The 26,495-nt window shown below is 39.1% G+C and overlaps 1 protein-coding gene across 1 annotated transcript in view; it reads left to right on the top strand.

The window, feature by feature from the left end:
• Nucleotides 1–26,123, top strand: part of EFNA5 (ephrin A5) — a 214,744-nt gene extending 188,621 nt beyond the window's left edge. Inside the window, exons 4-6 of the mRNA XM_055699591.1 lie at nucleotides 16,418–16,483; nucleotides 16,867–16,947; nucleotides 21,903–26,123. Of these exons, the coding sequence (XP_055555566.1) occupies nucleotides 16,418–16,483; nucleotides 16,867–16,947; nucleotides 21,903–22,024 (269 nt within the window). The 3' untranslated portion in view covers nucleotides 22,025–26,123. The remainder of the gene's footprint in view (nucleotides 1–16,417; nucleotides 16,484–16,866; nucleotides 16,948–21,902) is intronic.
• The last annotated feature ends 372 nt before the right edge of the window (nucleotides 26,124–26,495 follow it).

Below are 26,495 nucleotides of genomic sequence, written 5' to 3'. Positions count from 1 at the left end.
CAATTTGATTCATTTTCAATGGACTTGTAAAAAAAAAAATCTGACAACTGTGTACGCAGATTATTTGATCATCATGGTCTTTTTTGACTTGACCATCAGTCAAGTCAGTGTCATTGAAAATGACATAGATTTCGGTGTATCTACATTTAAGTGGAATCTGGACTTCAGGGGCCTGATCTGAAATGCACCTGAATACACAAATTTTCAAAAAAGAAAAAAAAAAGAAAATGAAAAAAAAGCAACCACCAGCAACACAACTAAACCCAGGGTAAATGCAATATCTGTTATTTGTTCCATGTAAATTGCACATATGCAACTTTAATTCTGTTCTTCCTTGATCCTAGTCCAAAAATAGGTAAAATAAATAGATGGCATATTACAGGCCATATGTCAGAAGTGCTTAGCATTCCCAATTAGAGTCATAATTTTAGAAGTACTTAGCTGTCACTTAGGTATCCAAAGATTTGGCCTGGTTTCTAAAATGCTTTTCACATGAAGCACTGAGTTCTTCTGAAAATGTGATCTCTATTGCAGATTGTAAACATCTTGAAAGCTTGTCAGTAGGTTCTTTTGAATGGTATGTTTGTATTTTACCTTTTTTGTTTGTTTGGGTGTTTTTTTAATGTGCAAATACAATATTCTTTATCACCTTGAGCTCCATTTCTGCTTTCCCATAATCAAGAGCAAAGATAGTCTAGTATTGTTAGCGGTTTCTTCCTTTTAACACAAAGTGCAACTGTTAGCTTAGAAACACATAAAAGAGTCATTGTAGTGTTGATGGGGATGGAAACTGACTTGAAAGTACAAGGTTTCTTTTACCTTTAACTACTTTCAAACAGCTATCTCTCAAGAGCAAGTGTGTGTCTCTAGACAGGTAATGCTTTAATCAGACAGAAACATCTAGATGGAGAGACCAATAACAGGGTGCTGGAGCATTGGGCTGTCTTGGCCTTTTGCTGTGGTGCCATCTGAGTCCTGCCATGCTCCACAGAGGTGCTGAGAGCAGGGCTTGTACCCTCTCTTGGTATGAAAATGCTCCACTACTCAGCAGTGGGATCTCCTGTAGTGCTTTTGTCATAAATTGTGTAGCAGAGCCCTGACATTTAGCTGATGAGATTTTTTTTTAGGTTTTTTTTTAGAGGCTGTAGGTGGGCCTTTTATCAGTAGTCATATCTCAGGTGGGAAAATACTAAAGAAAAATATTTTTAACCCCGCCACCTTTGTTGTAAGCTGCTAATGGCTGTGGTCTGTGCATACAGACGTAGGAAGCTTCTCCTCCCCCAAGCAAGTGCACACGATTTCTGTAATTGGAGCTGATGGAAACTTGTCTTTACAAACACCATCATCTTCCATTGGAAGTGGCTCCCACATGTCACTGCTGAGGCTTGGGCTGAAAAGCAGACCTAATGAAGGAGTTTTCCAGTCCTTGGTGCCTCTCTGGCATTTGCTTTCCCTGCTGTGCTGAATAGTGCACCGGCCATTTGTTGGCAAGTTCATATTTCACACTGCAGGGAATTGAAATGATTGAACAGACAGGAGAAGAGTTTTATTTGCCGTAGTCTGTGTATCCCTAGACTCTGATTTGGCATAAACATCTGCTTCATGATCTGTTTCAAGGCCAGCTCCCTTCCACTAACAAAGGTTATGACTTCAGGCAAGCTGTGCCTTCACTGGTGGGGGGAGATTTGGCTGACAACTTGATTTAGTTAGAATCAAAGCATCCTGCCATAGAAATCCTTTTTTCAATTACTTCTGAAAAAGCAGACAGAAAGTAAATGTATTAACATATTAAATGGTGAGTAAAGGAGACTTCTGACTTTTGTTGTATGGGTTTTTGTGAGAAGTTGATATAAACCATATCTGTGTGCATGTAGCTAAGAATAAACATTCATTATTGTTCTAACAGTAAAAGAAGTGACAGACACTCTACATGCACCTGCTTAACGAGCAGAGTCAGTACGTAAATCTATTGGTTTCAACTACAGTTTATACATATTTTTGATTTACAAAGTTAATTGGTGTGAATTGATATAGTTTCTGTTAAAATCTAGGGAGTAGGCCCTACAAGAGGCAATATTTGGAGACAAATTGATGCTTTAAATCTTTTTTGTATTCATGGTGGGGACCTAATTTCAGGGGGGGTTGTCTTCTTACCAAAAAGTCAATTTTTAAAGATGGATACAGATTTCTTTGCAGAAGTGTCATCTTGATCCACACTTACCTATGTACAAACAAAATCCATGTTGCCTCTTGCAATAACATAGTTAGATTCAACCTTTATTGCAGCGAGCAGCGTATTGCCATCTATGTACTTCACTGCCATTGATGCACCGTCTTTGCAATATATGGCTATTTTTCCTCCTCCTCCTCAAAAAAAAATCCTTTCTCAACTTAAAAAAATAGTAATCGAATATTTGCATATCTCCAAGGAGCCACGTGGGTTAAACTATGCATTCATCTTTTGCAGTTCTTAGGCTGCTTTTAGTTTAAGAGTAGGAACTATTGCTTTTATGAAGTGCCTTTTTCTATAAAGTCAAAACCTCACAGCAGTGCACAGAAAGCCAATGCTATAAAGGAGCCAAGTAGAGTCTTTAATAGAGAGAGCTAGGTTGTAAGTGTTTTTGTTCCTATGGAGCAGATAGATTTGGTTCCATCTGTTCCATATTCATAACAAAGGAGCTCACTTGCAGGAGGACTGACTTCCTGGGAGTAGCATGGTAATGATCCTTTCACCACAGATTGAAAGGATCTGAAAATGGTCACTTCAGCTCAGCAGAAAGCAGCTAGCACTGGTAGTCATTCAGACCTACTACAATTTTTCTGCAGCTATGTGTCAACATGCATGATTTTTTCGAATAAAACAAAACAAAACCATAAACCTTGATCTCCTTTCCCCCCCGCCACATCAGTCATCCTTCTGAGGAGTTCAGGATGTTTTCTCACACAAAAATGGTACAATATGTTACAAATACAGTGTCATTTTTTCTTTATTTGATCTTGGTATTAAAGGCAGAAATGAAAAGTGATTCACTTCGAATCTGGGTTCTGTCTCCTGAACTTTTCTCATGATCTCTACTTTCTCAGCAAGAAGATTCAGTGAACAAGAAATCTGAAGTCCACAAAATGTGTGCAAAAGTTCCTTGCTGGGTTTTGTAATTAGGATGCTCCAGTGCCAGCTTTGATTACACACCTCATGGGCTTTAAAAAAAACACACACAAAAAAAAACAACCAACAAGAAAACAAACTTGATCCAAGAAAAAAATATTCTTGTCTCTGCAGGATATTTCACTAGGGGAGAACAGAAAAATGCAGCAGTGTACCACAAGCACTCTTGCTTGGCTAAAGAACAAATTATTCAGTGACCCCTAAAAGATGAACTGAAAACTTAAAGAGATCCTAAAAATTAACTAGCAACACAGAATGAGAAGAATGCCTCTGTGTCATTGATTCTGATTATGCGGTCTCCAAAAGAGGCCATGAGACAGACCCAGATTCACTGTTGTCCTGGCTGGAAGTCCTGCTGGGGCATGCTGGATCCCATGTGTCTCCATGCTCCAGGACAGTAGGCACCTGAGGCAGCTGTGAGAGCGGGATGGGCAAGCAGCAGGCTTGCACAGCCTGCCTTACCTGGTACTGCAGCATCCATGTAGGCATCCTCAGGACTTTTGACATCCAGCCAACATAACCATATCATATAATTCATAGATGTGTATGGAGGCATCTGCTACCCTTGTTTAAGACTCCAGATCAAACAGCGTGCATGTATTTGCAGACCTGATGCTTTCTCCCACCCCAAAGTGAGAGATTTGATCTCAGACAAGTGTTTTGTTTGTTCAGTTGGGAATTTCTCTGAGTGCTGCATGTTTTGCTGCAGTAACTCCAGGAGATGGTACATGGACTTAGAGTGACTCTTTTCCATGCTAAGGTAAATGCATGTATCCAGGCTTCTTTAGAGAAACTCAGTACACTGAACCTTCTTGTAAACATGAGAGGAAAGAAGCATTTGATGCACACTGTTGTGCAGCTCTGCGCAGCTACCAGAATTATATCCAGTGCAGATGTTCTTTGATATGGACTAGCCAGGAACTGAGATACAAATGTAAGTAGCTCTTCATAATTACAGAACATGGGATAGGTGTTGTGCAGTTGACTACCAGTGTTGCTCCAGTATGGCCAGGCTTGAAGGCTCCACCCACTGAGGAGTGAAGACATCACATTAGGTCAGAGGCACTTAAATCAAGCAGTGATAGATACGGTGTGGTTGAGAGAAGTTAACTTGGCAGAGTTTTTGTCCATCTCTTTTGAAGTGAAATATGTTTCAGCAAGGAGGTTTCAAGTATGTGGTTTTGTGTTATCGCATAATGTTTTCCGTATGTATGATCTTAGATACATATGGGAAGCACGTATTAGAAGCCGCTCACAGCTTGGTTACACAAGTTCCTTTAACTGGTTAAAATGTAAAGAGTAGAGGAGCAAACTTGCAGTTGTGAGGTGCTCACTTAGATCAGAAAGTAGCAGGTGGCAAAGAGAAATGGCAATTCCCAATCTGCTTGGGTGGGTTGTTAGTGTGAAATGGGCTTTTCTGGAAGACAGGTGGAGAAATGCTTCTGTTCTGAAAGAGCAATTGTTACAGCATTCAGGAAGAGAAAAGCTCAAGAGGTACCTGTGTATTTCAGCAGTCTGATGTGGTATTCATTGCTTTTAAGAAATTATTTCCAAGCTACCAAAGTTTTTGAGTCCCAGTTGTAGAAAAGTGTACAAATATATATATATAATTTTGAGTTCATCTGGGAATGATCACTGGAAATAGGGCTAAACATCCTGTGGTATATATTAATCTTAAAAAAAAAAAAAAAAACACAGAAGGAAATAATTTGTGGAGAGTAAAATGAAAGGTTAGCTGTCCCATGGGTGTTTTAGACTTTTCCCACAGTCATAGTTATGACAGTCTACAGTCCTTTTGTGGCACAGGTGAAACATTTAGAATTCCTGACAAGGCAGCAGTTTTACTTGATGAGGCTGGGGCTATTCTCACATAGGTTGGCTTTTTTTAAATATGGATTTCAAAGCATGAGTGTGACTTGTGGCACTGAACAGAAGCTAGACAAGTGAAAGAAAGAAGCAAGGATCCAGAAGTTTAAAACTGCTATTGCCTGGTACACTGGACAAATTTTTGTTAAAGAGAAAACTTCAGCTTGATGTGTTCCAGAAGTTTTCATGGTAAAGGTGACAAAACGAAGAGTTAAGAAAGATAAAAATTTCTGGCTCATATGGTACAGTGATTGAAGGTTCAATAGTCCCTCTGCAGGACATGAGCAAACTGGGAATTCACCTGATAGAGATGTACTGGTATTAATATAGTGCTGGCATCTGTTACTGTGTTTGTACTCTACTCGGTCATGACCAGGGACCCCACCATAGTAGGTGTAATGAAACAGACAGTCTCTGCCTTGAGAATCTTTACTTTTCAGCGTAGCTTGAGTTACAGTGGTCTGTCATGTGCCTTACAAACCTTACCTTTCCAATTTCATATCTGGTTTTCATCCTGCACAAATTTGGATTTATTGATGTAAGAGCTGACTGTGCACATAAAGGCATTTTTTGTAAAGGCTGTGCCAAGGCACTGTTAGAGCTTTACCAAGAGAAAAAGCCCTTCAGAAATCTTTTGAGCAATGGTATTCTCTCTAAGCAGCATTTGCAAAGTTCTGGGCATGCATGAGCACTCAAACACATTCAGACTTGCGTTATTCACACTGCTTGCCTTCATTTTAAATAACAACAAAATACAACCTCTCTGTCTGTGCTTTTCTTTCCGAATTTCCCCTGACCCTAAGGCAGCTTCTTGAAGATCTCTTCCTGACTTTACATCATCTTCCCCCTTCACAAAACACAAACAAGGTATTTTGTTGCTTTGCTTAGGAGAGGCAGCAGAGGTAACTTTTCATGTGTATGTACATGTCACACACCTAGCATAATACAACATTTATAATTACTTCTGTATTTTTATAAACTGACAAAATTTACAAGCATAGCATAGGAAGCTAGAAATGTTTCTAAATATTTTAAAGATAGTGGCAAGCCCATGAAGATGGACTAGAATAGAATGCTTCTCTCTGCTTTGATTATACTGTCAGCAGTGGTAGAGCTAGACATGGATAATATGAAGTCCATTAAAGTATATAAGGTTTAGTAATATGATACAAAACCCACAAATTCCATGTGGGTGAACATGTTGCTTTAAAGATCAAAAAGAGAAGGTCATTTCTAATAAGACTATAATGTCTCTTCAAAGGATTTACTTATGCCTAGCTCTTAGAGATGGAAATTAGCAAAACAGATAGCCTGCTTGAAGAAAAACATTTTGTTTCTAGTGATACTAAGGGAAAATCAAAGTACAAAAGTGCTTATGAAAAGTATGAGGAGGATATATTTTTCTCTAAGTGTTCTATTTGATAGTATTAACTTGTTTTATTAGCAATTTACTCTAATACAGTCTTAATATTGTACAATAACTGTATTTGGTTTTGTTAATGCTGCTGAAAACAGTAATGAGATCTGAGGTTTTTATTTCATTCTAGTTAATAAGTGTTGGTTTGTTGCAATAGAAAAGTATGACATCAGTAATTTATATTGTGCTAGTGCAGAAACGTTAGCCCTAATTTTATGGTATGTAACACAGTTTGCATTTATGAAAGAGAAAGCTCCTTATATGAGAGGAAGACCTGCAAATATTTTGTGTGTAAGCAACTATATGATCTTTTCTTCATCTGTAGCTCCTTATATTTCACAACTAAAAGTCCATTCAGGGTAGGATATGCCTTTCATTTATTTCCAGCTGAGCTTTGTTTGTTTTTTAATGAGAAAAAGTACCACAGAGGCAAGAATGATTCTCTAGGAAGCTCAGGCAGCAGTTAGTTGACAGCTTTGCCCTGGTTCATAAACAAACATAACTGTTCTTGCTTTTATGAAAAAAAAAAAAAAAAAAAGTCTTTGTCAAGAACAGCTGAGCTTAGTTCTTGTGTTGGTTCAGGGCTTGGTTTAGGAGAACAGCTGAGACAGGGCTGGGTCCTTCTGCAGCTGAAATGTCTGCTTTGTCCTCCTGAAGGTGTGAAGGATATCGGCTGCCCTGCACTGAGGTGATTTTGTATTTTCCTGAACTCAACTGGACTTGGCAACTTGAGAGGACAGATGATAACAGTATGACTATAATAAACATTTGGACAGGATCCAAAGTGATGCTGTCTGCCTCAGATGAGCCCTCAGCTGCTGGTCACCTCTGGAGGTACCCAGCACTGTGAAGGAGTGGGCTTTGAGATGCTTTGATGTTCTGCGCTTTAGAAGTCTGACTTCAGTACACCAGCCAGGCCAACACAGAGAAGTCTCGTCATTGAATCACCCTCTAGAGCAGATAAGGGACCTTCCTGAGAGAGATGCAGGTCTGCATCATGCCAAGAGGAAGTACTGGGCAAATGGCTTAATTAAACTGCATGTCCATGGTTTACATCTCTTACCATACATGTTGATTTTGTTTTGTATGACTTTGATCTGAAACCTACTTCCCATACATGCAGCCTTCAACTAGGTGTATAACCTGCAATGGATTAGGAACTGCAAGAAACAGTATATTCTTTCTGGCCAAGCAGTTGCAATAGGTCGGTTAAATCAACATTAAGTGCTAATGCAGAAACAGTAACTATGTATTGCTTTCTTCCAAGAACTCTCACTAAAATAGCATTTGTATGGCAAGTCATTTCCATTTCCTAGGCTGCTTTTAGGTGGTCTCAGAAATATAGTCACTTGTGACAGAGGCCATAATAACCCAGTGCTTTTACACAGTTCAAAGCCAGTGCAAATTAGGTATAAGACATTAGGAAATAAAAGTAGTATTTCACAATCTTTTTTCTCTTTGTGTTGTGCACACAGCTTTTATCAAGTCTTTTTCTCCATTGTGGTGCACTTCATGATTTATATTTTGCATAAAGTGCAGAATATGTCTGTATGTGTGTAGGCATGTATATACACACACACGGAGTTGAGTACAGAAATACAATAGGATTTTTTTTACCTTCATACAGAGGTAGTTGAGCATGCAGAATGAAAGCGAAATACGCATTTGTATTAAGTGCCCTTCTAATACTATGAATTTTAAAACTTCATTTGGATAGTATCCATAGTACTTTTGTCTGTACTAAGCCATAAGCAGTATTAGCTGTGACCTTGCATCTGTTTGTTTATTTCTTTTCCTTGTTAGGTAATTTTTCTTAGTTTTCAAGCGTTGTTGGCCGTCCTAGATCAGGTGGTTTTCCAGGCAATATTCTTTCTTTGTCTCTTGGCTTGAGATTTCTGAGACTTGAACTTGCTCAGTATTTTTTTTTTTGTGTGGTCTCATCTTGGTGATGACTAAATATAGACACATGGTAGACTCAGCAGTAGCAAAGATACAAATAAGCTCAATTATGATTTACTGAGGAAGTGTGCTTAATTATTAGGTCTGAGGAATGAATAAGTCATGGATATTCAATATTTCAATTTTCTCAGAATAGAGTCATGTTTATGCTACCAGAACAAAACTTTTGCTGGTATGTTGGAATGAAAGAGCAGACATGCAAAGACTCTTTCAAATTAAACTCAAGTATTGGTAGAAGCTGGAGTTTCCATTGGACCAGTATTTATCTATTTTTAATTTTTTATTAACATTTACAAGGATAAAATTATGAGTAAATAATTTCAGGTAGCTTCTTTTTTTGATTAATAATTTTGAAGACCACTTTGTTGTCCTTAGATATGGATCTTACTTCATGTATGTGCACAAAGGAGTGTTTTATTAAATTCTAGCAGACTTTTTCAGTTGTAACATTTATGCAAATTTGTAACTTTTTTCTATCTAAAGTCTGAGAAGAATATTAATAACTAATCCTGCATTTACCTGGCTAATTTGCATACATTTGTGCTGTATGGTAAATCACACGAAAACCTACAAGGGAAAGGCTCAGCTCTTCTAACAACTAATAGGCTATTTTTTTCTTTTGACTTGCACAAATCGAGAAATATTGCCTGTGGCAAACATAATGGAAAACTGCATTTTTAATGCTCTCACACATACTGATTTCTTTACAAAGAAAGAAGCAGATGACTGTTCTTAAAAATAAAACTTTCTAAAGCTCTGTAGCTGACAGAAGATATTGGATGCTGAAACACTTCACGTTGGTGGAATTATGATTTGCAGGTTGTATAAGGTTACCTGGATATTGCATTTGACTAATGGGAGTGGTATTGTGCCTGAAAGGGCTAGAGGCAAATCACAGCTATAAATATTTTCTCCTGAAGAGATTGTAACTTGCAAGACTGGGAGAGTGGGAGGACTGCATAAACATTGAGTTTCTGGTTTACAACACACAGTGTCCTGTGTGTGGGGTTGCTGCAGGTTCTCTTTTTGAGGTGTTTCTCAGGTGATTACAGAAGTTACACATGCAACCCTTTTAACTGGGCAGCAAGTGTTAGGTGTTTACTCCAGCTAAATGCATGTGGCATCTCAATTTAGTGTGCTAGGGATAAGTTCAAAATTAATTCCCTATTGGCTTCCGAAGTAGTTCTCTTAAGTGCTTGTGGTTGTGAAGCACTTACCAGTGCCAGAATTTGTGTAACACAGAAAGGGTGCTGGTAGTAGTAGATCTGCAGTGAACTGAGGTGAGATCTTGGTGTCATTTGTCAGACCTTCTCTACAAGAAGTTTTTTGCAGGGCATCTTAGCAGAAAGCAGAAGAAAACATTCAATTCAGTTAAAAAAAAATAGTGAGAACAGACTTGTGTCTGCAGTGTTTAATGAGCACTGCTTCAGAGAATACTCAAAGAAACTTGAAATACAAAGTAGTAAGACAATTATTATCTGCAGAACGTCTGCAGCATGTTATATCAGGGCCACGAGAAGATGCAGTGAGGGGTGTTGGGTTTCCATGTGAGGAAAGGACGCTTCTTTACCAGTGTCCCCTCATTCTAAAACCAAGTCTGAGTGACTTAGATAAAGGCAGCACTATTTGTACACTGAACGGTTCCAGTTTTGCTGTCTAATAGGGCCCATAGCGGATTGTGCTTTGAATATTAAAAATATTTGTAGTCCTGAATGAGGATTTGAATTGCATGTATTATTTCTTTTTTTCTATACCAGGACTTGCGTTTTAGGAAAAGGTGCAATGCTGTAATTAGAAAGCTAAGAATGAGTGAGGAAGCAAGGAGAGGAAGCTACTGATTACATGTGAATATCAGTAAATAGGATGGTTGAGACAGATTTTGTATGCGGCAGCCTAATAACTTGCTCTTAGGTTAGGAACTGAGCCTCAGTTGCCAGCCGAACTGCTGCCTGTCTCAGGAAAGGGAATACTTAATTACTGCTTTTGTCACATGACTAGCAGGTCCTCATAACCAAGTTACTTTTGAAATTTTAATACCTTTTTTGTGTATTTACTTTTTAATTAGCTTACTTTGTAAGTTGATTGGGCCATATCTTGATGACTCCTTTAAGGAGTTTTTGGGATTCAACATAGTAAATGCAACTGCAAAACTGTTGGGGAAACCCCCCCACACACACTGTTTTCTGTGTATGTTACTTCTTGTTCTCTATTTGGGGCTTCCTGCAGTCACTGAATAACTCCTCTAAGCCATTTCAGACTGAGGAAGGACCTAACCTGTTATTTATATCTAATATATTAAGAATGTGCCATGTGTTTTCTAGCAGAGGACTGTTTAGTAGTGGGATGAAGGGAGCAGGATTTCTTTTTTTCCCCAATATTTAAATATAGCTAGCAAATACTGAGATATTTATGGTTTGGCTTTAGATGAGGAAAGAATAATTTTCTTCACTCCCTTTCCTTACAGGGTATAAAAATGGTAACCAGAATTGGTTCAGTTTTGTCATATGATTTGTCTTTATGGGCCATTTTTTTGATCCAGCTTGGATCTAGTCCTATGTGCATTAGTTCATTGCATGGGTGGTTTGTGGTTTTTTTTCTAATTCAACTAAAAGAGGTGAAATTTTCATCTCAAGAACACGGAGATCATTACTTGAATGTCTCCTGAACCGTGGATTTGTCTTATTGGGAGAAAAAAAAAAAAAAAAAAAAGAGAGACCAAACCAGTTATTTTTATAATAATTGAGGTGTTTTCATATATATCTTTTCATTTCAGAGGGATTTTAGTATGTACTTCCTTCTAATGCCAAGTCTTTATGCAACCATGAAGTCTGTAACATGTTCTTTAAAAGAGAGACTCAGGAGATTGTCATGAAGTTGCTGGTAAAGGTGAAATAGGGGAGGGGAGAAGTGAAGTGTCACAGGAATTGTAATGACATACAGGAACCAGCAGCTCAAACCAGCAACACTACGGAGTCCCCCCTCTGATTTTCATTGTGATTCATCCTGACATGAACTAAACCAGTTAGACCTTTTTTATTCTAATATCATTCATGGGAAAAAAGAGAGGATATAACCTCCTTTGCTCCTTATAAGGGATCTTTTTTTCCAGAAGTTTCTTTTTGCTGTGCAGCAAGGTTTCAGGGTTGGTTTTTTTTTTTTTCCCTTGGGAATTTTGGCTTTTGAAATGGAAAGTGTTGCATGGGACAGGTTCCATTAGCATCAGAGGCTTCCTACTTTTAGAACTGGCCTCTATTTTATAGCTAGTACCACCTTTAAAATGGACAAGTAGAAAAGCCTTATACCAAAGCCTTAGGGGCTCACCTGGTTTTGTGCAGAAAGGAGAATGAAATTTCTCTTTGCACCACCTAGAAAGGACATCTTTTCATATACTGTAGCTAATTTCAGTGGAATGTAGCAACAGGAACAGTTGGTTTACCTGGGGAGCAACTAGAACAGATCCCATCTGACAGCGAGCTGTTCTCTTTCTGTTTTTCCAGCGTTCAGCAATGTTGCTCTCTTGCAAGCATGCAAGAGAGTGTCAGAGAGTTTGCCAGACTCTGCTGCATTGGAAACCCATCTTTCCTGAAAGGAAAACAACTTAAAATCACTGAACTTTCTTCTGCTAAAGCACTTCCCTACCCTTAGGTCCTGAAGTCAAGACCTGAATTTTTCCAGTTGCAGTCAGTTTGATAGGAGAGCTTTGGCTTAAACTGATCCCACAATTTTTCATGTAAGCCTAGCTTTTGTTAGCTCACAGCTGCAGCATTATGGCTGCTCCAGAAAAAACATATTTAGCATTCATTCTTAGTAAATGTTTATATGTGCAGTGTATCCTTTCTACTGTATTGCTTTGGTCATTTGGTGTTTCTTTGTAGCTCTTAGTCAACTACTGTCAAACGTACCACCCTGATTTGGAGTTTGTCCTCTTTAGCAAGGGTTTGCCATTAAAGCTACTTTAATGTAGAAGAGTAGGACTTAAAAACTTCAACTTTAGTTCAAGCTTTGAGGCATTAACTTACAAAAAACCCCAGATTTAATGAGGGCTCTTGGCTTTCCATAGTAGAAAGCATGTGTTATGTGCTGAACATTTGGAGAAAAAATACCTTGAGCTAGAGGGTTAAAAAAAATATTCCAGCTGTTGCTGTCATATCCTGGACATCTTAGTTCAACAGGCATGGTTTTCATAGGATATTGTTCAAAATATTGCAGAATAAAGAAGACAGAAAAGAGAACAGAACAATACTGACAAAGTAACTGTGACGTGTGTGAGAGGAGGACAAATGATATGAGCCAACCTGACTCTTCCCTGTGGGTGATACATCCGGTCTTAAGGCAAAAACTTCAACTGGTCTGTGTTTTTTCTTTTAAGATGAAAAGAAGAAGGGAGAGAGAGAGAGAGGCAAAGAAAAGGAAATAAAAAGCCAAATTTATTGCAGTCATGCTTCTTGGCAAGCAGTTCTTAATTTCTCAGGAAGGCCAAAGGTTATAGCATATCCCTTCATCACCTTGGTCTTGGTTGTTGAGGCAGATGTGAGAGAATAGTTTTTCATGATATTTTGTTTTATTATTATTCATTATTATTCCTTCAGAAGGAGTAAAACACTGATTAAAGAGGAATCCTTCTGGGTTTACTGCAGACATTGACAGTACATAATTTCCTTGGAAAGGAAAAAAGCCCCACTTTTTCATACTTATTGCTAAAACAGTGTCAGTTTCTGGGATGATGACTGAAATGCAAGTGCTGTGGTTGCAGTAGGACTGCAGTTCATTAGATAGTCTATAGTTACAAACCCATGTGAGGACTGGTGGAAAAAGATTTAAGCAGGGAAGAGATTTTAATATTTTTCTTCCAAACAACATGGCCAATCACTAGCTGTTATAGCTAGTTAGTCACTGACTAACAGACTATTCTAGTAAACAGCAGTGAGCAAAACATGCTTATTTTATGGACATAAACAAAAGCATGTAGGCATCAAAGCTAGAACTTGCCTTTAAAAAAATGTGTGTCGTGAGCACTTCTGAAATAACTTCTGAGCAGGAAAAATCCATTAGTGATAAAATTACTGTAGGGACATTTTGGCTAATGTTGCAAATGTTACTTCCACCTTTATGCTAGTAATGTGGTAATGACTATAGTATTCTTATCTTTTGAGAAATCTACAACTGTCTGTTTACGCTGAGCAAAGCATTTAGCCAGTTGCATATATTCAATGAGGGCCACAGAAAGGACACAATTTCCTGACTGTAACCACAGAGTGCAAATATTGCGCCCTAAATAACACACCAGTTACTGTAAATGTTAGTAGAGGGAGTTTTGTTGACTTTGATTTAGTAAAAGCCTATAGCAAAGCCAGCTGTTAACACTTCTTAACTGCTTGTCATTGTGAAGGGGGAGCATCATTTCTGCACACTTTTGTCTTTTGATTAAAAGAAGGAAACAATTTTTCAAGCACTTACCAACAGGTGCAGAACCACAGCATTAGCTGTATTGGACTCTTTAATTTGCTCCTTTTTTTGTGTTTGTACGGAGTTTGCTGGTTCTTTTTAGGAAAAAGCTGACGCCTGCCTTGGAAACACATCATCAAAGACTAAGGGAATTTATTTCAAGTTAGTTGAGGAGCGCTTCAAGTGTGAGCTGAGCATGAAGACAGAGTGTGCATTCATATGTCTGTGTACAACACGTTTTAGTTATTTGTCACAAACAGGGACAGAATTAATAAAAATTTATGGAACATGAAAAACAGAACAAACTAATATCTTGCTGGCCCAATCATCTTTTGTAAATCAAGACAGCTTCCAATAGTTGCCATTTGCCACAAAATGGAACTTGTTCTGCTCTAATACATAGCTTTTTGAACGATGGAGGAGACTATGCAATGAAATAAAAATTACTTTGCAGTGCTCCAGGCAATATTTTTCAGCTATAGCTTGGATGATTTTTGGAAGGGTAAAAAAAAAAGTGTATGCAAATCGTCTTTTGCAATGGAAAGTCTGCATGCCCAAGTCAAGTTGCTTGGTTGCCAGCATGCATGTTGAATGGCAGGGCAATGTGCAATTTCAAAATTGCAGATGTTGGTGAAGGTTACCAGTATGTTCAGACTGGCAGACAATACACTAGGGAGTCCAGTCTGTGGTGGCAGGCGGTCTGGTTTCCCTATGGTCATGGATTTTGAGGCAAGCACCATTCTAAAAAGGAAGTTTGCACAGCAGCACTTGTTCCTGGGAAATAACTAGGTGGTGACACTAATCCTATGTGTATGATCTTTAGCATTAGTGCTAGCCATGTTGTTTTCACTTACTCTTTTTCTTCTGATACAGTAGGTACTCTTAAAATGGAATACTTTGAATGGGAAATGATGGGGGAGAGCAGAAAGAAGGAATAAGCTGGTTTTGATCTGTTATGTAACATAAGGAATCATGTTTTTACTGAAGCAGGTATTTTCTCAGCAAAGGCAGATGTATTGGAGCTTATGGAGGCTGACTTTGCTATAGACTTTAATGGTGTGTATTTCTGCTTTTGTGGGACTATATACATAGTTCTGTTTTTAGCATTGTCACCTTCCATGTGATTTTGTTTTTTCATCCCTTTTTGTGTTGCTGAAGCCTATGGCCTAGTGTTTCAAGACTAGCTTTTCTCTAAGTGATCTTAATTATTCTGAAGTGTAATTTTTCAGAGTAGACATCTGCATTACAGCAGAAACTGTATTAAACAACCTCTTGAGAAAAAGGTGTGGAAAGGTGAAAGGAGATAATGAAACATTGAAAATACCACGTGCTTCACTTCTTCAATGTAAAAGAATCAAAAAAGGGGTTAGAATAAAATCTGCAGTTCTTCCCCTGCTTTTGCATATGTGGTGGTTGGATGCCAGGTGCCCACCAAAGTGGCTCTATCACTCCCCTCCTCAACTGGACAGGGGAGAGGAAATATAATGAAAGGTTTATGGGTCGAGATAAGGACAGGGAGATCACTCAGCAATTACCGTCACAGGCAAAAAAGACTTGACTTGGGGAAATTAGTTAAAATATATTACCATTCACATCAGAAAAAAAAAACCACCTTGCCCCCAACCCTCCCTTCTTCCCCGGCTTAATTCCTGTTTCTCTACCTCCTCCCCCAAGCGGCACAGGGGGACTGAGAATGGGGGTTACGTTCAGTTCATCACATGCTGTCCCTGCCACTCCTTCCTCCTCACACTCTTCCCCTGCTCCAGCGTGGGGTCCCTCCCATGGGAGACAGTTCTCCATGAGCTCCAATGTGGGTCCTTTGCCTGGGCTGCAGTTCTTCACCCACTGCTCCTGGCTGGGTCCCTTCACAGGGTGCAGTCCCTTAGGAACAAACTGCTCCAGCATGGGTCCCCCATGGAGTCACAAGTCCTGCCAGCAAACCGGCTCCAGCATGGGCTTCCCACAGGTCACATCCTCCTTCAGGCATCCCCCTGCTCTGGCGTGGGGTCTGCCATGAGCTGCAGTGTGGGTATGTGCCCCTCCATGGGCTGAGAGGCACAGCCTGCCTCACCACGGGCTGCAGGGGAATCTCTGCTCTGGTGCTGGGAGCACCTCCTGACCTCCTTCTTTGTTGGCCTGTGGGTCTGCAGAGTTGTTGCTCTCACATGGTCTCACTCCTGTCTTCCACTAGTGCAGATATTATTTTTTTCCCCCTTCTTGATGTGCTATCCCAGAGGCACCACCACCATCGCTGATGGGCCAGCGGTGGATCCATCTTGGAGCCGACTGGTGTTGGCTCCATTGGACATGGGGGAAACCTCTTGGCACCTTCTCATGGAAGCCACTTCTGTAGCTCCCCCACTACCAAAACCTTGCCATGCAAACCCACTGCAGCACAGCAAAGCTACTTTGTGCTCCTGGAGACTTTACATGCAGAGGCTGTATAATATGTCCAGCCCTTCAGATGAAGGAAGAATAAGGGATATTTCATTTTAGCACAGAAGATGATTTCCATTCTCACTCACTTACTCGTCCACTTGTCTTTCCTTCTTCCCCATTTACAGCTTCTGCGATCCCAGATAATGGAAGGAGATCCTGTCTAAAGCTTAAGGTCTTTGTGCGACCAGCAAGTAAGTTCTTCCGATAAAGCTTTCAAGGGTGGCTTTGTAGTGCATGCTTTATTGCGTGGTCTGGTAAACAGCAGTAAATCTTTTTTTTTAACTGTTAAATCTTGTGTATCTGTTCTGTACAGCAACATTTGTGTTATGATTTTCATCGTATTTTCTTACCATTTTTCATAAAACTTTGTTTTAAATACATGGCAGTTGCTAACTTGTTGTTTCTTAAACTGTTGTACAAATGCAAGACTATACTGGCATTTGGACAAGTGCCACAAACTTTAAAATATAAATATGCTTAATTATATATAGTAAATAGATAGAAAAAAGGAAAGTGGGGAGTTGTAAGGGTGTCTTACTAACATATTTGGCTGTTATCTCTATTTTTGTTATAGACAGCTGTATGAAAACTATAGGTGTTCATGATCGTGTTTTTGATGTTAACGACAAAGTAGAAAATTCGTTAGAACCAGCAGGTTAGTATGCTTAGAGAATCTCTTCTAATGAATTTGTGTACCCCTCTGATGCTTCAGTACTTTTTTTCCTCTTCTCTCTGCATGCTTTGTATGGTACAACTGCTCAGCTTTTGCACATTTCTAGCAGTGCTAGTATCACTTATGATATATTTTCTGTATCCTTTATTAATGCCGGGGAGGAACAGTATTGCTTTATTTGTTTTTGGGATGATGTGGTTTAATAAAATACAGGGTGTGCCAGTGTAAAGTTTTCACCAGCATCCTGAAATTACTGGCCCTTCCAAATCAAACACTCAGCATGTTGGAAAAACACTCTACTTAGTAACTGGGCCCAAAGTTCTAGAAATAGAGTCGATGGGCACAATTCATCTAGTTTCAAAAGACTATCTGAACTACTGCTTGTTTACTGCTGGTGCATGACACAGGCATGCAGCTGACACACACACACTCTGAGGTCTATATATACACACATATAAAAATATAAATAGAAATATATATATACACACATATTTATATATAAAAATTCCTATTCTGTTTTTATTAAAGCAAACTGAAGTTTGGGGGGGGGATGTGTATCTTTTTTTGCAAAACACTGTTTTAAGAATGAGAATAAGAATAATGCTTGCAATGTAAAACCCCTCATCTGCCCAGGGCAAAGTTAGATCAACTTCCACCATCAATCAAGCTGATGTGTCACTATGTAGAAAATGTATTGTTTGTATGGCTCAGGTTTATGACAAATAGAAGCATGTTTAATTCTAGGGGTGTGATTAATCCCACCAACTTCAATGGGATAGCTTATAACACTAAAATTAGGCAGGTATATAGGAGAAGTATTTGCAATAGTAGTAATACCGGTTTGTTTTATGTGTACCTACGCTGCGTATACAGTGTTGTATTCAAGTCTCAATAATTAAAACACACAGTTAAATTAACAAATTATACCAGAAAAAAATCACATACCATTTAGCACATACCCTTAAGAACAGATTGCCGAGATAGTTGTTTTTTTTTTTTCTCTTATGCTATTTGAAAGAGACTTCCCCTTTGGTATGAAACAACATACTATTTTTTTGCTCTTTATTATTTGCAGTTCCTTCAACTGAAAGTCATTATTTATACAGAAGTATCAATAAGGCTTTCACAAGTTACCCAGTTATTTACCTATGAATATGCGATAGATTTTATTCTTCTTCTTTAAGAGGATTTTCAGAACTCTCTTAGAAGTGGGGTTTTTTTTGAGAATTGAAGGTGTTCTCTTAGCAAATCTAAATGCAAGGAGAGTGCATTTACATTAGGTACATTTGTACTTTTATTAACAGTGTTCTTCTACAGAAGACATTGGGATGATCTTTCCCTATCTTTAGATAACCCATGAATCTAGAAACTCAGTGCACTTTTTTACATTTTGTGATGTGGTGAACATGGGCTTATTAATGTGTATTTCTCCTGTTACTGGTTTACCAAAGAGATCATCTGAGTAATAAAAGCCTGCTTTTAGTGAACTTGCTGAGCATTTCTTTTCAGCAGTGCTGCTCACTTCCCACTGAATGGTTATACCTAACTAGCACCATCACAAAAGCATATCGTTAGAAAGCAGCAGGCAAAACATGGAACCAATATCATACAAAGAACATCCTGCTGTCTAAGATGAAATATTGGTTCTGTTACCAGGAGGAAATAATAGCTTTAATGAGAAGATTTGAAACCAAAAATTTCTACTCCTGACATCAGTGTATATTTGCATTATTATTTGGACCAGTCACCATTAGATAAACAGCTATTCCCAGATCTGCCAGCTGCTGTCACACTTTTCTGCCACTGCCTCGTTGGATCTTGTTGCATGTGATCTGTGCCATGTACTAATTTACCTGCCTCTGATGTGCATCTTCTGCTTCTGTGCTCTCCCCTAGCCTGCCACTGTCTTCTTCCACAGTAGACAGAAGAGTTGAGAGGCAGGAGGGTAATGTTCAGTGGATTATTTACTGTCACCTTTCTTTTAAAAATCACCCTTTGCGTGATCTTTGAACCCTTGTAATTTCACTGGATTTGTTTGGGAATTTGTAGGAAACTGGTCTATAGAGACCACACACTTGTTTCAGAGGTGTTGACAGTAATTGGCCCTATTCCTATCCCTATCCTCCCCTTCTCTTCCTCCTTAACAATAAAAATAAAAAGTCCCTAAACAAAAATTGCAGCTGTGCCTGTCGGGCAAAATTATACCTGAAGCATGTGATCTCAAAAATTCATAGCTCTCAAATTAATTCTTTTCCTAATTACTACTGGCATTCCCAGTCATTAGCAGTGACCTTCCAAATTTTACTCAGGAATTTTGTCCTCTTCATCACTTGCCTTCAGTGTTTAAAATAAAGCAAAACCTTTTCCCCAAGCATTAAAGGTTGTGCAACATTACAACTGTGCACCTCCAAGGAAAATCATATTTGTAAAGTGACTTTAAGAACCACAGATTAATTGTGTGCTCTAATATACAAGTTCAGAAACCTTGGGACTGAGCTGGGAGAAAACTCAGATGATTTCTTGAAAGAAACCCTTTAATGTTACATGCAAATTAGTTCTTCTGTCAAGAATGGCTCTATAAAAATGACATCATAGAAGACCTCCGTATTTTTCATTTAAGAGAAGTAATCTGTTTAGTTTAGGGCTTTTTTGTTGAATTTTTTCAGCAGTAACCAGTGTTCTAGTCGTGGCAGTATCTGATAGTCAAAGAGAATGAGGATTTATTACTGCTCTAAACTAGTTCTGCCCTACTGTGTTTTAATGCTGACTCATGGAGGTAATTAGGACAAAACTGTTGACATTCAATGTTGCAAATTCAGAGTTATTTGCAATTTTATTGATGATGCAAGAGGTAGAAAGCAATGCACATCATTCTCTTCTGTAGTTTTAGTTCATCAGCAGTGAGTAAATGTTTCCAAACTGGGAAGAGCTGACTCTATATGAAAGGAGGTAGAGCTGACAGTTAGAACAGGGATATTTTTCCCTGTAACATTTTAGAGTATGATTTAATTGGAAAGCTGCTCTTGTGAAGTACTTTATTCTCATTGTGGTGTTACCAAAGTACTAGAGTGTAGCTCAGAAGTGAAATGTGAAACAGCTTTTTGTACTGACAACCACTGGAGCTGGCACTTTTCAGGAGCCAACATTCACTGAAATTTTTAGATGCCTTTGGAGTAATTCTGGAGGAAGAATATTAGGGCCTTGTTCAGGGCCCAAGTGCCTGGGAGGGTCTCCTGGCTGTGCATGGTGAGGAACTGTAACCAAAGTAAATCCAGCCAGTCTTTTCCACAGACGTCAGTGAGACTTTCATGTGATAATGTCTCTTTCTTACAAATGTGAACATATTTAAAGCTGATCAGCACTCGTTTTTCATACTTTTACCTTGAGCAGCACTGAAGACCTGTTGATAAGCTTGATGTAATTGTAGCATCAATTAGTGCTGGAAAAAAACAGGATAAATTGCTAATCCAGTTTACCGTGCACCTTGCTGTGTAACTGAACTAGAGCTGAAGAGCCTATTAACCTAAATGATGCTAAGTGCTCTACCTGCTTTTGTGCTAGGTGTCAAGGGTATGAAGGGGAGGGAGCTTGCTTCTAGCTAAAGCTAAGTAACATGAAAGGCTTTATACCAGTGTGGCATGGTGATCCCAGTGTCCTGACTCCTGCTTCCCTTAGTGCCTTTAATTGGAATTGCACCGCTCTCACCCAGTGTAATCCTGGCAGTGCATTTTGTTGAGATGGGAGCTACGTGACAGATATATCATAGATACATCAACATCTCTCATAAAATGGGGAAGCTTATTAAACTAAGTAGTGAGATACTATTAATTTTCCTGGAAACTTAGGCACTCTAAAATAACTTATGAATACCTTCTGAAGCCACTTCACACTTTCTAAAAAGGTTTAGCTTGTTTCATTCATTTAGTACTAAGAAAATTCAAACCCACAGCTGGCTTTTTGTGGCAAGCCTCAGACAGATTACTTTTAAAATAGCCAAGTTAGATAGCTGTGGATATGGATGGCTTTGAAGAGAAAAAAACCACACCTGTAACAACACTGATGGTGAATTTGATTTTGCCTGCCTTTTTTTATGTTACAAGCTGTGGCTTTAAAGCTGATCTTCAGTTTACAAAAACTAAAAGCTTTATTTGGTATCATAACTTTAGTATTTGCTGCTGTGTTCTCTTCTGCCACTAATGTATAAGCACATTTTTTTCCCAAATCAGCTGATTCATTTTTCATTAGTTTTAGCAGCATATTTGTAAATCTGCATTTTTTTGTTCCATAAAAGATAGTCTCTAACCTATGAGGTTTTCCAGATTGAGTATGTATTCTGTAAAATCAGAGATTGCAACGTGTTAGCCTTTAAAATTTTTTTTCAAGAAAGGGAGACTGCCCTTAGCCCTGTGCATCCCCAGATGCAGTATACTTCAGTGGAAATTTTATGTGTGGAAGTGGAACTTATGCTTGGGCTTACAGGCTGTCATTTCAAATTCAGGAGCCAAAATCTGTAACTCAGTAAGGGGATTAACTGTGAAATTAATTCTGAGCACATGCTACTCTTTCTTCAAGCCTTTTTGAAAACTGGGTGTTTTTATTTAGCTGCCTCCCTATTGACATTGCTATCTAATGAGCCATCCAAAGCTAAAGCTACAGTCTTTTATTAGAAGAGGAATCTTTCATTCCTCAATCTGCTGAAATCAGACTTACTTTCTGCTCCTCTGGTCTTCAGTGGGAGTTTTGCCAGTAAGAAATGCAGGACTTGGCCCCAAGTTGGTTACATAATGAGGTATTACACGCTTGTGAAAGTCAATGACAGCACAAGGTTCATTGCCCTATTTCATAAAGGCACTGAAATCTACTTACAGTTGTCGGCTCAGTGAGAGTTTATTAAGGATGCAAAATCTCATTGGAATGTATGCTTTCTGTTTGAACAGATGATACCGTACATGAGTCAGCCGAGCCATCCCGTGGTGAGAATGCGGCACAGACACCAAGGATACCCAGCCGGCTTTTGGCAACTCTATTGTTCCTCCTGGCAATGCTTTTGATATTATAGCACAGTATGCTCCGGCAACCTGTCGCAGAAAATATCAGGGTCTTGGAACATCAAAGATCCACCTAACTGCTCATCCCAGGAAAGGGACTTTATTGTTTTTGCAGATGTCAAATTGTTATTTTTCCCTTTTCCCTTTTCTTCTCCCTTTTAGCCTGAACTCAGCAAAAATTTGAAGGGGATAACTAGCTTCAGCACCCATCCCTACCTACCCTATGACTTTCTTAACCCCTCCATATAAATAAAAGGACTCCAAATGAAAATGCCAAACTATAATAGTGACACTAGTGATTCTTATTCTCCTCTGCATTCTCCTTTAAGAAGTCACCTCTGTTAGCTCACTGTGTCATCCATGTGGACAAGGAATAGTGGCAGACATAGTCAGTGAAGGATAATGAAAGTGAATGAAAGCCTGAGAGAATTTTTCTCTCTGATACAACATTTATGCCTTCTCATTCAGCACTGTAAGATGATCATGCAAGGCATCGTGTCACCATGTCAGGACTGGAAGGGAAATATTAAGAATAGATATAACACCATTTCCTCCAGGAGTTTCTAAATGAACAGGCTTCTGAAAGGGAAATGGGATGTTTCTTACAGGACTGTTTTGAAACATTCTTTGACAGTAGAGTTTGTGCTCATGAGTAGAAATGCTGTCTTCGGTGAGAGGAAGAAGTTAGTATTTAGGAATGTTAGCACACAGCAGGCAAGGTCAGGTTTAGGAAACTTCACTGGGGGTGTGAGTGCCTCTGTTATTTCGTTTTAAGGGGATAATGCACACCGGATTATTTTATTTTAAAACAAATCACCGTGGTGCTACAATTTTTTTCTTGAAATGCAGAGGCACTTTTGAGAATAAAGTGACCTTCCCCAGCGCTGACTTAGTAGCTGATAGCCTTGGATGCTGCTCTGGGTGTTAATACATACTGAGAGAGGATGTCAGTGGCCAGAGGAAATATGTTTAGGACACAGGATCTCCAGTGTGCTCTTGATTTGTCTCTCCTGCAAGTTCCTCAGTCATGGGAATAAACCATATGTAGAAAAATATCCAGGACAGTCTAGTAGCATTGTTTGGTTGGGGGGGGGGGGGGGGGGAAAGAAGTGTGGAATATGAATTCAAGTGTTGATTTTCTTATCTTTTCCCCTTCCAGCACAGTTTGAAGAGTAGAGGAAATGTGTTTATCAGCCAGAGATAAACTAGATGGGCTCCCAAAGACTTAACAAAATATTTTTTTAAAAATCCACTAGAATAGAAAATACATTATTTAGATATACTTTATGCTGAGAGTGAGTATATATGCTTGTCCTATTTAAACATGTGAGAGAAGTGGTAACCCTTGATGCAATTAGGAAATGGGACTGTCTTGTTTGGTGGAATTAGGAGTGACCCTGTTTAAGGAATCTAAGCCTTGGCTAACATAGAACTTTTACAAGTCATTTGCCAGGAAGTGCAAGCCTTGGGGTGTTTTTTGGCTAGGCTGCTATGAAATTTGGACTGCTAAGCATAGCTAGGGAAATATCAGACGAAGACTGAAGCAGAGCTTTTCTAACAAAAACTGTGATAATTACATTAAATGTGAAATTAAACATGGAGCGCATTCAAGCCAAACAAGGATTTTCCGAATTAATTCTGAAGAAAAACGCTGCCATAACAAAACTCAGTGATACCATTAACGGACAGCACTTTGTGAGCTTTTTTTTAATGATGAAAAGCTTTCCAGAAGTTGAAGCAGCCCGCTATTCAAACAAGGAGGAAAGGGGGAAGTGATTTTAAGGTGTAAAGGGAGGTTTGTGCATGCTAAACTATGATCTGGGCTTGCCTGATGTCATACACCATGGTCATTAATGCAGGGCTTGTGCTTACAGGAGGAATGCAGGAAATTTCCTGTAGTGTGAAGTGCACACAGTCTAAACAATGAGGGAAGTCAACATCTCATTGCAGGCTGTCTGGTACTTTTCTCTGTTTAATGTGGATGTGCTTGGTACACACAGTAATACTTCCTGTAGGAAGGAATTAAAAAGCTTTGGATGAGGTGAGATTCATCAAAATGCACCTTATCAAATGGATTTTTAACCAAAAGTACAGATACTATTGTGTGATTGGTAACCATATCAAAATGACTTTTAGCAATTGCAGGCAGTCATATCGATAGTGCCAATTTAATGTAGAAGTGGTGACTTCATTTTTCATCCTTTGTCCCTGGATGGTGTTGGAGTTCAAGATGTATGTTTATCCACAGAAAAGGATTTTCACTAGTCTTACTCCTGGTGAAATTCACCCCTTTGTTTTATCACAGAGCCGTCCTGAGCAGCTAAGGGACAACACACATGAGGCAGCTGCAAGGCAGCCACAAAACCAGGTGGTGTGGCTGGGAGTGTACTAGACACTGTCAGTTTGATGGTTGATGGCATCAGGCAATCCCAATCATACCAAGTGCATAAATGCTGATGGGCTTTGTGTTGCATTGCAAATCTCTGGATGGTTTAAATGCAGATATTGGTGCAAATTAAGAGGATTTCTGCACCCTTCCCGTTTATCTTCCCCAGCTTAAGTCTGAGGGACTGGTTCTCCCTCAGCCTAGGTGGCTTACTTACTGCCATGAGCTGCACTCCTGGCTGCCAAGGGCACTGCAATGCGAAGCAGGGAAAATAGGGATCGGTGGGTTTAGTGGATACTATGTATCCTTTAATAGACAAGGTAACATTTCGTGTTAGTTTAGAATATTGTTTTGTACTGTACTTACTTGGATGGTGAGGAAAGACAAGTAAAGCTATGTTCTTTAAATTCTGTATTATTAGCAACCTCTGTTGTATATAGTGTTTGATAATAAAGTATTAATTTGTCTTTTGTAAGTGAGAACAATAGACTTTCAGGATATTAAAATCACGTGTTGATTACAAGACAGAGCTTTGAAGCATCAAGTGTGATCATGGCTGAGAACTGAGAGACAAGTGGCCATGACACTGCAGCATACAGAACTCATCTTTGAAAATCATTCATCTATTGCAAGACTTCACAATGTCAAGACCTGGAACAACATGACTTTTGATGATCAATGTTTTGTCCTCAGTGTTTAAAGGTCTGATGTTGGAGCCCTGTGGTTTCTGTGTTAGTTTTTGTTCTTTTGTATCATGTTTGTTTCTAAAAAGGCTTTGGGGATATAACAGCTCTTCTGTTATTTTTTTTTCTTTATTTTTTCTTTAATTTTTTTCTTCCTGTTTTCCTTCTGCTTTTGTTTCCAGGAATAGTTTTTTCTAGAAAGGATCTTGCCAGTGTCATGTGCGATATATGTATGTACCTGGTTCCAAAAGAACTAGAAACAAATTTGGGAGATACTGAGAGTAGATGGGTAGATTGTTTCCTTTCCTATATAACTTTGGAAGGAAAATGGTTGTATTTGTACGTGTTGATTCCCATCCCTAGCCCTCAAAACTGAACTTAATCCATTGCCTTCTGAGAGCAATGGTTCAGTTGTTTTCAGAGGCTTAGAGTTAACTCTTCCCCTCCTTTCATTACACTTGGATTTTGTAATCACCAGTTTTAATGTACAACCCTCCACGCTTCCCTCTTCTTGCCCTTCCTCCTCTCCCACCCTCCTCCTTTTTTTAATTTGGAGCTGTGAATGGGCAGATCTGTTTCTGGTCTGGCATCACTGAGTTTTTCCCATGCATTTGCCCTCGAGCTTCTCGGATGTGAGACAAATCTCCCTACAATAGGCTTGCTGCCATTGTCTGTACAGTTTAATAGATGCTGGCATGTTGGAGGTTACCCATGAGTCTGCGAAATCCGCTTTCCATGCTTACTCTTGACACCCCATTGAAGACACTCATTGTGTATGCATCTGGGTATGAAAGTCCAGCTCAGTGTGGTCCTGTGCTTGTACTGCCCTGCTTTGCAGTTTCTTTGCACTTACTCATTGAGTGCTGTTTTTGAAATGCTTACATTATATGAACTTAAAAGAAAATGTTTAAAAGAACAAAACCCCACACACACAAAAAAACAAAAACCACCCCAAATCCCTGCCCCGTAAGATCTGTATTTGTATATACACGTGTCCGTACAATTATACCTAAATAAAATTAAAGATTTTCATCATTTTAATTGGTTCTTTTAGGCTACATTTTTCTTCAATTAATTACGTCTTTATTTTGGGAGCTATTTGTACCTACCTTACATAGAATCATAGAATGGTTTGGGTTGGAAGGGACCTTTAAAGGTCATCTAGTCCAACCCCCTGCAATGAGCAGGGACATCTCCAGCTAGATGAGGTTGCTCAGAGCCCTGTCCAACCTGACCTTGAATGTTTCCAGAGGTGGGGCAAGCAGTGAGGAGGATGATTGGGAGTGTGAAGAATGCAGTGGGCATAACAACTGACTGTCTAGAGCTGTAACTGCCGTGACCTGGCTGATATAAAGCCTGGCTGCTCTGCTCTTCACTTTTATTTAATGTGTTCATAGCTCTTTCAAATACTTA

The sequence above is a fragment of the Falco cherrug genome, chromosome Z, assembly GCF_023634085.1.
Source record: "Falco cherrug isolate bFalChe1 chromosome Z, bFalChe1.pri, whole genome shotgun sequence".
Lineage (NCBI taxonomy): Eukaryota > Metazoa > Chordata > Aves > Falconiformes > Falconidae > Falco > Falco cherrug.
The sequence above is the reverse complement of the archived record's forward strand: the minus strand, read 5'-3'. Positions and strand labels throughout refer to the sequence as shown.